This window comes from Poecilia reticulata, linkage group LG6, assembly GCF_000633615.1.
Source record: "Poecilia reticulata strain Guanapo linkage group LG6, Guppy_female_1.0+MT, whole genome shotgun sequence".
Taxonomy (NCBI): Eukaryota; Metazoa; Chordata; class Actinopteri; order Cyprinodontiformes; family Poeciliidae; genus Poecilia; species Poecilia reticulata.
Window position 1 is genome coordinate 30474391 of NC_024336.1, and position 13354 is coordinate 30487744.

Here is a 13354-nt window from a genome sequence, read left to right on the forward strand (position 1 = left end):
AGATATTAGCATTAGCACCTAGCATGTGCTCCAGTTCTCCAACCCGATCTATACAAAATAATAGTTAGCATGCATCAAATGATATAAAGGTGTAATAGCAACTCAAATGAAAATATCCAAACACTTATCATTAATACAGAAGGAAAAATAAACATTTGAACAATATAAATGAAAGGATTTACAATAGATTATAAAACTTGCCTCTCCCCAGTGGAACGAATAACAAAAGGGGAGAGGAAATTAATAACTTAATATTTATAATAGTCCTGGAGGGCCCTGAACAAAAGAAGAAGAAAATAAGGCGGAGTTGGAGGACCAAACCCCTTATAGTAGACACAGAGGAACACAGCAACAGTCAAGTAGAAGCAGACAAATACATGAAAGAACACATTTTGTGGAAATATACAACTATTAATACAGACCCAGTTACACATAGAATTGGTCTGAATAGATTATGGTTCAGGCACATTGGCACCGATACCCAATATAGATTTTTTTCAATATCGGTACTCAAGCATTAATATCAGATCTGTGCATCTCTACTTTATACAATGAGAAAGTTCAGATTCTTTATAATTTCTCTGCAAAACTATTGTTAAAGGATGTTAATAAGCAAATCCAAACACAGGAATGCTGCCAGGGCAGCTGTGCTTTATTCAGGTTCTTCAGACTCACTGTTGTAAAACCCAGAAGACTAAATGCTGCAACTAACGGCGTTTCAGAAACATTTGTTGTTTAAAGCCGTGAACGCTTATGCAACCATGTTATTACAGCTTTCTAATTACTTATACGTTCCTTCAGTGAGTTTCAGCTGAACAGCAGACATGCCGAGATGAAACCTTCACTAAGTGACTGCAGAGATGATCCACGGTCCAGCGGCAGCCGATGAGGAGCTTCTGAGCACATAAGCTTCTGAATCCTTTACATTTGGGAGGAAAATGTTTGTTCAGTCATTTGAGGCTTAGCGCAGCGTCTGATGCCCTTCGTCACCCTGACAGTCGCAGACGTAAAGCTGCTGATCCTGGATCAGCAGAGGAAGACAGACACTGAGCAAAACTGACTCTGAGGTGGTTCTTATGTAATCCTGCAGCTTCCTAAACCAAGCAGAAAGTTTGTTTGCCGAGCTGGCTGCAGAAAGAAAGTCAGCGGACCTTTGATATTCGGTCCTTATCTGCTCGGCCTTTCATGTCGCACTCTCTGAAGCCTTTTAGTTTGAACAGGAACAATCTGAGCCTCATTACCGCTTCACTAATTCACAGCTCTCTGATTCAGAGCCTGATGACTTGATGCTGATCAGAGATGTCTGAAAGAAGGAGGCGTTCAAGTCCTCGGAAACCCCAGGAGATCCAGAGGGGGGCAAAGCTAAGCCCTCTGCAGCGTCTGATGAACATTTCTCCATGTAACGCTTCTTTTTAAACTCTTATGAAACATGGAATCATCACATGTTGTAGAAGTTTGTAGTAGTTTATTTATACAGCACCAAATTATAAGACTGTAAGAGATCAAATTCATATCTGCATCAAACTCCATAAAGATTCATGAATTTTCTGCTATTGCAAACCACAAAATCCTACCATGTGAAAATATCTTATCAGTTGAAATATGACTTACAAGTAACTTATTAGCAAAATATAGGACTCTGAAGTAAATAATTCTTGAATTTGGATTTTTAAAAAGTGCCAGTTCCCCTGGCAGATTTAGATTAAAGCAAGACATTTTTCTGGAGATGCAGATCTTTAAGTGTCGAGCGATTCGATTCAGAAATGATTTTTCTGCTCAAACGGTTTTGAGATTTTGCTTAAATTATGTGACTGCGAAGAAAATACAGTGATTTAGTAGATCCAGAGGATTTGGATGAAACTATTACAACCAGTAAATATGCTGGCTACATGTCTTTCAAAACCCAGTTTACAAAAAATAAAGTTCTAATTTACAGGCATTTTACAGCTCTTGTGAAATGCAGGATGTGATCTTTTAAACTCTTCAGGTTTGTAATCCAGGTTTGTTGAAAACCTTGAAGTTTCTCCAAATTGATGGGTCACTCTGGTTAAATGCAATTAAAAGATAGCACGAGGTTATTAGCTTCCATGCAGATAAGACTGAATGAGGCGATTAGGATGAAAGGTTGATCAAGACGCTGAGCTCTGACAGCCTGATGGATTGAGATAACGTTAGAATGTTTCAAACTTTAAACTTCACTCAAGGAAAACTGTTATTTTCTCTTGTAAAATGTTGGAAATCAAACTTGCATTGGGCTCAAACACTGTTAAGGTGCCAGTTTCTCCAGAATTATGAAGTTAAATAACCTAAGCTTGAACCTGATTGTGCCAAAATAGATTTCAGTCTAAAACAGATCAGCTCTGCAGGATGGAGCCTTTAAGCACCAGTTTAAGTTTCCATTTTGGATTTAGCTCTGACCGAGAATCTGTCCCAGAACTGGTTCAACACTGAACTTGATTTTCCAGTTAAATTCCCCATTAAGCTGAAGATGAGCCAGTGCTCCAAGCTGGACCTGTAAGTGCAAAGGGTTTAACTGGAATAACAAGTTTTGGGGCATGAAATGAAACCCAAACCATCCGGATCAATTTGTACTCAGATTAAAGCAAAAACGATTTAAGGATCTAGAGTGTGGAAGTCAATAGGGTTCATCATGAATGCCTAAGGCCTCCAAACCCAACTGGTGATGTTCATACTTCTCATGTGTCACACTTCGGGGAACTTTGTACCTGACAGCCATATTGGGTGGTAACTGTAACTAACTGTCACAGCAGTTACTATGGAGTTGCTATGACAACAATAAACAAGTCACAAGCTTAGAACTAGCTTTCGTCCAGGTCCTGTCTAACTTATAAACAATATAAACTTTTTATTTTTCCCTTGTACTTTCTTTTTGTTGGTCTCAAAGCCATGGTTCATCTATGCTTTGTACTGCACTTGCCTACCAAGATGGCGGTTCAGTGGCTCGGATGACTGAACCGCTCTCTTGCTCTGTAGTTTATTTAGGGTTATTTATTGTATTTTATTTAATGCCTGGGGGCAGAAACTGCTGGACAGATGTTTGATTTTCTGTCCTGTTTGAATAAATACAGTGAACCCGAGTGTGTCTGTCGTGAAGACAAACTGGACTTGAGACAAACAAAGAAAGGTTGTAAATGCACAACTTATCTAGAAGTATTCTGTAACTTTGTCTCTGACTATATTTTGAGTGTTTTTGTCCTGTAAAGCTAATTGTCGTCACGCTGTGACAGTGATGAATGAGGTGCGATCAACAGACTGGCACATCCTCCAGGTTCCGGTTTGTTTACGACGCGAGAGGCGAGGATTTTCAGATGCAGCTCCTCTGGCTGTCAGAAGGGTTTAAGTTGTGTTCGGATGAACGGCGTCGACAGTAATACCTTTATCCCAGCAAACTGATGGGAAATATAAATAGAAGTGCTGCAGCCAGAAAGTGACTGCCACGTCTCTTACACTGTTTCAAAGTTTGTCATATAAGAAGGGAGTTGAATATGTTTGTTTCATCGCAGAAGGTGTTTGAGAAGAAGTAATGTGTTTACATTTCTCAAAGCTGACTGGTTCATCCGTAAACAAGCTGCTTCTTCAGAGGATCAGTCTGATGCTAATCAGGGAGGAAAACATGTTGCTGCACCACAGATTTAAGCTTTTTTTCCATTTGTGTGCAGCAGCTTTGAACAATTAGTTTGGCAAATGTCTTGAGTGACGCAAATTAAGTTAATTAATTTGAAGCTAATTAAAAACCTTCACGATTTTTAGAAGTATTTTAGGACAGACATTTACTTCTACAAAGCTCCCATTAGTAGCATGTGGACTTTGTTTAGGTCTTTGCAACACCTGAGTTATTTTCTTTTATCTCAGTTTGTGATTCTTTTCACCTTAATCTGCATTTCTCCACTGTGGGACAGTAAATTATATTCTTTTCTGTTCTGCTCTGCTCTGCTCTAATTGCTTATTCCTGTCCATCTTGGTATTGTTGTGGCACACAACCACCTGACTCTGCAAGCTTGTCACACCATTTAGAAGTGAAATAATCCCTAGGATTATGTCTGGATTTCTGTCTTTCTGTAGAATATTTACACCCAGGTTATTTTCCTGAAGCTCATCTTCATTCTGTTTCTTCTCCTGTGTTTTCTCCTGAGAGGTTTTCAAATTAAAAAACAAACTAGTGCTTAGATTTAGGCACAAGTCAAAGTGTTTGAATTAATGTAACAAAAACAACACAAAACACACAGCATCTACGTCATGTTAATGACGTCATGTGGGGGTCCAAAGATGCCCCGCGGTGCAGAGCGCGCGGCATTCAGTGCGTGAGACTCAGGTAGAGGAAGGTGAAGTCAACTCGCGATCTGACCTTTAACTTTCCCGCACTTTGCTTGTTTGTTTGCTTGCTTGTTTATTTGTTGTTTTGTCGGCATGTGGGCGCGTGCTGTGTTGTGCGCGGCGCTACTGTCGGTTCTGTGTCCGGCCGGCTCGACGGAAGCCGAGAGGGACGAGAGAGAAGTGCAGGACTACCGCAACTCCAACAGACTGGTGAGCCCTCCTAAAAAATACATGCATTAAAAAGAAACTTATGAGACGCATAGACTAATATCACATGTTTTCAGACTTTATAAACTGCCTTTTTATAGTCATTTTGCGATTATATTATTATTTTATGCCCCAAAACTAGCAAAAATATTTCTCTTTGACTAATATTTTTTTATTGATAAGAAATAAGATAAGCATCTCTCAAAAGATTATATACAATAGTGTAAAAGGACTATAAAATTAATATAGTTTTTGATAATTAATTTGCTGTTATTAATGTTTTGCTACAAAGATTATCTGCCTGAGTCATTTCTTTATAAAATATTATTTCCAATCATAAGAATATTGTATATATTAAATAATGTTTTATCTTTTAATTATGTTTCTATTTGTCTAAATATCTTAAATTCTTAATTTCAAAAGCAAAAAGCATTAAAATATATTTTAAAATGCATCAAATAAATAAGTAAAAGTCTTTAAAGAACAAGTATAATTATAAACATTTTTTATTTTATATATTTAGAAATATGTTTAAACTTTTTTTAAATACTTTATAAATTGGTGAAAATAATCAAATTTTCTTTTATGACTCCAAGAAAGAAGCATCTTTCTAGTCATAAACCCTCCTGAACCCAGCATTTATTGCCTTAATGCTTCTGCAGTCTCACTTTTCTTGTCTTTTCTTGTCAGCTCGGAGCGCTGCATGAAGTTCTGGAGAAGCTGCAGACAAAGAGGATCAATCCCTGGGAAAAGAAGTACGGACAGGTTCCTTCTGTGAGTCTCTGCAGATCCTTTTTCTCAACTTGAAATATATTTAGACATGTTCAGTGTACAATTAAAACTGAAATATTGTTGACAAAAGAATCCAGAACGTCGCAACAGATTTATTATTAAAAGCAATCTGGGGAAAAAAATAAACAAATATTGGTTCAACCAGTTGCAATGGCGTAATTTTGCCAGTAGATGGCGTAAAAGCATCTGTTTTAAAATTAAAAACCAATAATAAATAATGTGTTTTTATGAATATGTCACTTTTATGAAGGCAAAATGATGTCCAGGTTTCCCTGCTCTGCTTACTTCTAATTTGTAAAGTTTTAGATTTTATGTGTAAAGCTGCACATCATCAACACAAATAATATTAATTTTGGTCTTTTAATGATTTTGAATGTGAATCGTTCTTTTTCCAAAGTGGAATAATTGCATAACAACTTTAAAGTTGGATGCACAATTTATGGATTTGATCAAATCCAGTCGGTGTTAAAATTACCCAAACTTTAGCTAGCTAATAAGATAGCTTCATTCTGTGTGGATATTTGACCTCTGCTCTTGGTGTGATTGCTAAACTGATTAATTCACCATAATTCATCAGTTTTCAACAGAGTTGAGTGCTTCAGGACCTGCTTGGGATCATTGCCTTGTTGCAACATCCACCTCTGGATGTTGCAACAAGTTGAACCAAAGTTGAACTAACTGTAGATTAGCGGTTAGATGAAGACTTTGCACTATGAAATGCACCAGTACCATTGATAGTGAACAGACCCACAGGGTGATGCAGCCACCACCAGGCTTGAGGTTCTTAGGTTTGAGGATAATCAGCTCAAATCTTTTGTCTCGTCAGACCATAAAACTTTTCCCCCGAAGGCATCAAACTTGACCATCTGGACAGCTGAAAGCTTTGAATTTAGAGCAGATACTGCTAATTGTGCCATTCAATTTTATTTATCCTGTTTTATCATTTTTTTATCTTAAGTGTTTGGCATCCATGCAAAGATGGACACTCGTGTTAAAACAACCTGAAATTGATTTAAAATTGGCTACAAAAATATTCTCAATTCATCTAATCAACAGTTCTCCCTCTGGGGAATTCATTAAGTTTCTTGGACCATCTAAGTAACATTGCAAAACAAAATGGCCGACCCCGTTCAGAACAGTTTCTTCAGGTTTCACCAAGTCAGATCTAAGACTTTTTAAGGCCATTAGAAATTAAATCTAACAGAAGCGTATTGCTATCACTTAGGAAGATACATTTCTAAACACTATTAAACAATATAATTGTCACGTTACAACGTGATTGCGTTCGAAAATGTATTTTCCTCCGCTACAGCAAAAGAAAGCTAGCTAGCAGCTAGTTAGCGGAAGTCTAAAACACGAACGTAATGAAAATGTCTGAGGGTGGCTTAAACTTTTGCCTGACAGAAAAGTCGCACAAGAAAAAAAAATTACATATTATGCGAGATTGAATAGTTTATATTGTGCATCTTTAATCTGGATTAGATTTTTAAGAAATCTCAAAAAATTCAAACTTGAGTACCTAATTCTTGTTTTCTAAAATAATTTCCGTTGAACGCTTTATTATTCCACCATGAAAAGTGAATGTGTTACATTCCCTCTGATGATCAGTGCTCAGATCTGTATGATAAATCAGATACATCGTTAACCGTCATTATTCATGTATTGAACTATTTCTTCCTCTCTGTTCAGTGTGACCTCGGGGAGCACTGCGCCGTCAGGAAAGGATCTCGGATCGGGAAGATGTGCGACTGTCCCAGAGGAGCTTTCTGCAACTTCTTCCTGCTGAAGTGCTTATGAGCCAAAACACGCCATCAAGAGTGCATTGTAAAGCTGTAAAGTTTCCCTTAGAAAGACAAACATCCAGGCTCCATATAACGAGCCTTCAGTGTGGAATCAGTGTGTGTTCTGCATTAAAGATGTTTTTGCTTTAAAGTGAGTCTCCGCTTCATTTTATAATCCGCAAAACTGGATAAAACAGAAATGTTACTGGTTTTAGGGCTGGGCGATATGGTTTCAAAATAAACAATTATTTCCATACCAGTTGCAATTTTTTTTCACTTGTTAACCTAAGAAAAAATATAGAAAATATTTTCAAAAATGAATTTAATTTCAATCATTCCTTCTCTGACGATCATTTAATTATGAGAAAGTCACAATAGCAGAATAAAAAAAAACATCTTAAAATTGAAAGAAAGCTATAGTCTTCATATTATTTGAAAAAAGTTAAGTATTTTTATTTAGTATCTGTAAAACATATACCAAAGTAACTTCAAATTTTAAGTGTTTATTTTTGTAAAACTATTTTATTCTAAACTTTATCCTCATGTTATTTTGACTGTATTCTTGAAATATTAAAACTTTTTTCTTGTAATTAATAAAATTAAATTATAGCCTAGACCTGATATTCTGTCGTAAAGTTAACATGAATTCAAAGTCCAAACAAACAGAAGCTGTAATAAACGTTTGTGAAACAAGATGGCGGCTCTGGTCACGATGACATCACTGAACTATGGAAACCCAAGGAGTTCATTGGTGAAAAAACAAGATTTAATCTTCAAAAACCAAAAGTACAAACAATAAAATCAATTCATCGCCCAGCCTCACTGGCTACACTAAAAAAAGTTTGCTTAAAAGTTTTAATAAAACGTACTGAATCTAGTTGAAGATGTCAATTCAAAGATCTTAGAAGTGACAGGATTCAAACTCCATCTGAATTTATTCCAGTGAAACATAATTTCATAAATCAGAAGTCCCGCACAGTCAAGGCTTTTTTTGTCCCAAACGGATTTTATTAGGAATAAAGTTTACAGATGTCTAGACTCCTCGGGGCTGCTTGAAGTTCATGCCGACAGGTGGCTGGGTGACCTGCAGGTTGGACAGACTGCCGAAGTCCTGCAGGAAGACAGAGAGAAGACGTGGACAGGTGAGAGACGTGGACAGGCGAGCGGTTTTCCTGGGACAGGATTTGTCCGAGAGCGTCAGGGTCTGACAGGAACCAGTGATCCTTCAAACACGGGAAAGCTCTCGGTTTGATCTGCCTGTAGTAATAAATGGCAGCAGCTACGAAGACGCTGCCACCACCTTTCGATACAGGCGGACAAAACAAATTCACTAGAAATAATCTGCTCCTAACCTCATTTTAGATCATTACTGAACCACATCTACAGCTCAAACCAGAAGAGACAAACATTTTCTTAAGAGGCAACAATCAAATATTAATATCTGAATCGGTTCGATATTGGAAAAAAAATTCTAGATTGGATATTGGTGACAAGTTCAACCCATAAGGGCGGATCTAGTTAGTATAATTCTATGCTTTGTGCTCTGAGTGACATAATGCTTTATTTTATATTATATTTTTAATTCCTAATTGCACTTTCTGAACCATTTGAAAGAAAGTTTGTATTTTATTATGTCTATACTAAATAAAATGTCTGTTAAATGTTCATTAAAATGTAAAGTTTACTGATCTTTAGTTTTTAAAAAAACCTGTTTGAAATAAATAAAATAAAAATATTTTAAAATCTGTTTTTGCATTATTATATCATTACCATCATATAACTTGAAGATGGTTCCGAAACGACAATATTATCGTTTATCGCAGTAACTTCTGGGACAATTTATCATGCAGCAGCATTTGTTACCGTGGCACGCCTAAATGTGTTTCTGAAAAAATTTATAAATAAATCTGACATTTTCTGACTCATTATTTAGTAAATGCTAATAATTTTAGTATTTATGACCTAAAACAAATAAATTTGGTCAAACTTTCAGAAAAAGAAAAAAGTGTATTTTTAGGCAGCGCATGTAAATATATCTGGTTTCAACTGTGAATTAATTCTAATCTGATTACAATATGACACCAGATGAATCAGCCCAACCAGCGATCACTGGAGGATTATTTCAGTTTCTCTGCCTTAATCTCACAGCTTCCGCCTTTCTGAATGCGTCTAACTGGGAGCTAACTGGAACCAGTAGGTTTTTCCCAGTCAGAAACAAGAGAAAAACAGTTTTCTCTGTAACCACGGCAACAGTAATGAAACATCCTGGCGGACATCCAAGCGGACTTCACAGAAAGTTCTCAGAGGTTCTGATCCAAACCCTCGACTTTCCGTCTGTGATGTCGCTAACGAGCGCAGAAACGACCCGACGATCCCTCAGCGCCGCCAAACGCCAACTTCTTACAGAAGCACCTTTAATCTTCTGGGAGTTTTTTTAATTTTTTTATTTCCCTTTTACTCATCCGGTCCAGAACCAACAGAGACCCAGGAAAAGACGAGCGTGGAAACTCACCAGCAGCTTCAGCATCTCCTTGGTGTCGGGGTCGACCTCGATGAGCTCCTGGTCCAGAGCAGACACCTGCACAGGTAAACGCAAAGCAGACGGTCACAACGCAGATCTGCAGGATCTGAAGCCTTAAAACCGGCGATAAACAGTGAAACGCTTCACACAGGGCTGAAACGATTAATCCTGATTATTTAAATAATCATCAACTAATTTATTAATTGATAAATTATTAACTGGATTTTACAATTCAACAATTGATGAAAAAACTAGATATTCAGAGCAGAAATTAAACCAAAACTGTACAAAAATATAAACGATTTGCATTTTAAAAAATATATAAAAATCCTTGTCTGTAAATATGTTCTATTCGGAACGTTCAAGCTGAAGTTTAAGCTTCGCAATTCTGTAAAAACTGAAAATCTATTAAGCACCTTTTGCTATCCAATAATTAATCGGTTAATCAATAAATAGCAGATCATCTCTACAGTACCGATATTAATTCAAGCAGAAAGGCCTGAGATGTTAGAAGTATTTTTAACTGCAGATGCATCCTTTGTTACAAATAATAAAGTGTTTACTGAAGTAATGCTGTGAAAATGTTTATTTTTTTCCATTTAAAATAGGAATTTATTTATTTGCATCTTTTAATGCATTTCTAGGATATATACCTAAAAAAGTTACGTAGTTAAAAAATATTCAGAATCCGATTAATCGTGATGATTAAATAATCATTAGTTTCAAAAAAACATTTCTCAGCAGTTTTTAACATTGACAGTTAAAATGTTGTCTGGTAGCGCCAGGGTTCAAGAGGAACAGGAAGTCCTTCAAACACGGGAAATGCTCCCAGGTTGATGTACCTGTAGTATCAATGACCTGACAACAAACATGTCATGATCACTTTCGATACAGGAGCAGAAACACCAGACAGAAACCAGCAGGATAAAACTAAAGGAACGGATTTACAGGGAATCAGGCCGACATTAAACCAAACTTCAGGAAACAGATCCAAACAAAGTTTGATTTCACAAGGAGTGAAGAGTTTTAATGACGGGATGTAAATACTGTCTTTTTTGTTTTTAGATAAAATGTGTTTGGGCCAAACTCCAAACTAAAAACTACAAATAATCTGCAAATCGAGATTTTTCCTGCAAAATAGTCCAGACTTTTTAAATTCTCAGTCCTTTATATTTAATAATAAAGTAAAACACTGAAGTTTTCTCCATTGACTTGTTGAAAATATTTCTACAAAAATGACAGGACACCTAAAACAGGGACGTGAAAAAAAAAAGATTGAAGGACACATGTCCTTATGTGTCCTTTCACATAAGGACATGAAAAATGAGTTTCAAAAAGAAGGGAGGGAATAAAGGACAAAAGGCATGGAGGTAAGAAGGAGAAAACAGAGTAAAGGAAAGAAGGACACAAGGAAAGAAGTGGAAGGTCAAGAAAGAAGGAAGGAAATAAATAACGGCAGAGGAAAGGACGTAAAAACGAGCCGTGAGGGAATAAGAAAGGAGATGAAGAAGGAAAGAAAGGACGCAAATTCCCCCCTAATTATCCAGAACTGGAAGACACAGAAATCAAATTCCACACTTTTCCAAACCAATTTTAGAAAAAGAAGCAAAGTTTACGATGTTTTCTTCAATATGAAATAATACACTGGCCTTGTTGTCCATTTTGCCCTAAAAATAATTTTAGAAAACTAACTTAGACAGCAGGACAGAGATTTCAGTCTGGAAAAACTGATGTCTTTTCATACATTTAGACTTTTTCTGTCATATTATGGAAGACGCTGAAAGTAAACAGTCCACATGATTTTCCATCATTTCAAACAAAAATAAATAAATAAATAAAAAAGCAGTAAAATCAGTAGCTCAAATCCAAGTCCGGACATTTGAGATGTAGACTGACAACCAAAAAAATCCAGAACAGCTCCAACAAAAACAAAACGCCTGAATCACCAGCGACATTTCTAACGATGCGTTCACTGACCTCTGGAACGTAGTTGTCCCTCCTCTCTCTCTCCTCCTCCTGCAGCTTGATGGAGATTCCTCTGACGGGACCGCGCTGGATCCTCTTCATCAGATGTGTCACATACCTGCAGGCGCAAACGCACTCTGGTTTTTAGCTCCTCCTGTCCTCTGCAGTGCTACAATCTGACCGTTCAGCTACGATCCACTGACTCACCCGGCAATCTTGTTGCGGAGCTTCTTGCTCGGGATGATGGCGATCTCCTCACACACCCTCTTGTTGGTGTGGAAGTCGTTTCCCAGCCGGGTGTAGTATTTCTCGATGATGACCCTGGCGGCCTTCTTCACCGTCTTGGTCCTGACTCGTCCCTGCAGGTGCAAAGATTTTAGATTCGGTGATTAGGAAGACATGTTGGAAAAGACTCCTGCGTTATTCCTTCACATTTTTAATTAAATGCATGTTCAGGTCACTAAGGAGTAACAGAACCGGCACATCGTGTAGTTTTCTCAGAATCAGTTGACCTAAGAACATTTCTGCCTGCAGACTACAGATAATAATACTGCCCCCTACAGGTTAAACTGTTGGCACAAAGCATGATGGGAGCATCTCTTCCTGATACTTCTATCAATCCGAAATAATGCTTCCGAGTTTCTAATCCGGTTTGTTTCTAGATTTTTTTTTTTTAAATGACAGCATGTTATTCAGCCTTTTAACTTCATAAACCCTGTAATTTTCATCAATTAACCGAAATAGCTGCTTGTAAACCGTATCATCTTGCTGTAATCTGTAAGGTTGCATCAGGAAAACCATAAAAAAAAGCAGCTGTTTGAAATAAAACAGCTTCAAGTCCTCAAATAAATTTCTGAGACCTTTAATACCAGTGCAGTAGCTTTTATCTAACCTGACAGGACATAGGACGTTTTAACATGGCACGTTTTACACTTTTTCACGTGAAACCGAGACTTCCTCCGCAACACAGCTCCAGGTCTGTTCCGCCCTCCGGCTACTCTGTCCGGGCTACCGAGCAAGCTGTCTCCGCGGCAGACCGAAACACTCCCGCAACTTTGATTTATCCACATTACGAGCCGGTGTTAAACACAAAAGTAAGAACCCGATACCTGCGGCCTCGCCTACGTCTGAACCTGAGGCTCATTCAGACTAACGGCGGCTAGGTTTACTGACAATAATCTTCTTAAATTGTATAATCTAATGTCAATACTGCGGTGAATCGCAAGCTTCAGCATTCCGGCGTTTATCAATATGACTATCAGGATGAATAAAAAGTTAAAACGGAAGGATTGATGTGGATAAAACAGAAAGACGTGAAATTATCACCCACCATGTTGGATCGGCCTGATAAAAGAGACCGAGAAGACTTCCGGTGGAAGTTTAAAACCGACGGAGGTTTAACTGCAGCGACACCCCATGGCTAAAGGCTGAAACTACAAAAACAAAAGCGATATAACGCTTAAAATATTGAATCACACTTCAGAGTGATTTAATTTCGATCAGTGGTATTTTTAGTATAAAGAAGAAAATTCCCTACTGTAGGAAATAAAATATTGTTTTTAAACAAATCATGACGGGAAAATCCCGCTTTGTCTTAGTTATCAGGTATTCTATTATCTAGAATTTTTACATGACTTACCATAAAAAACAACTCTTTTATCAATTAGGCTGTCCTGCAGTTTGATCCCTTCTCCCATAAAATATGCAAAACCCTTCAGCTGCAAAGCCAGAATGTAAATTAGATAATTTGAGG

The 13354-nt window shown here is 37.3% G+C and overlaps 2 protein-coding genes across 2 annotated transcripts; one reads left to right on the top strand and one right to left on the bottom strand.

The window, feature by feature from the left end:
- The first annotated feature begins 4299 nt into the window (after nucleotides 1-4299).
- Nucleotides 4300-7266, top strand: cart2 (cocaine- and amphetamine-regulated transcript 2). Its single transcript, XM_008412595.2, has 3 exons — nucleotides 4300-4545; nucleotides 5233-5316; nucleotides 7024-7266. Exons 1-3 carry the CDS (start codon nucleotides 4429-4431, stop codon nucleotides 7129-7131), a joined length of 309 nt encoding a protein of 102 aa, XP_008410817.1. The 5' UTR covers nucleotides 4300-4428; the 3' UTR covers nucleotides 7132-7266.
- A 761-nt stretch (nucleotides 7267-8027) lies between these two features.
- Nucleotides 8028-13025, bottom strand: zgc:114188 (40S ribosomal protein S17-like). Its single transcript, XM_008412596.2, has 5 exons — nucleotides 12932-13025; nucleotides 11809-11960; nucleotides 11614-11719; nucleotides 9628-9693; nucleotides 8028-8226 (listed from the first exon to the last, which is right to left on the bottom strand). The coding sequence occupies exons 1-5, from the start codon at nucleotides 12932-12934 to the stop codon at nucleotides 8149-8151; spliced, it is 405 nt and encodes a 134-aa protein (XP_008410818.1). The 5' UTR covers nucleotides 12935-13025; the 3' UTR covers nucleotides 8028-8148.
- Between the last annotated feature and the right edge of the window lie 329 nt (nucleotides 13026-13354).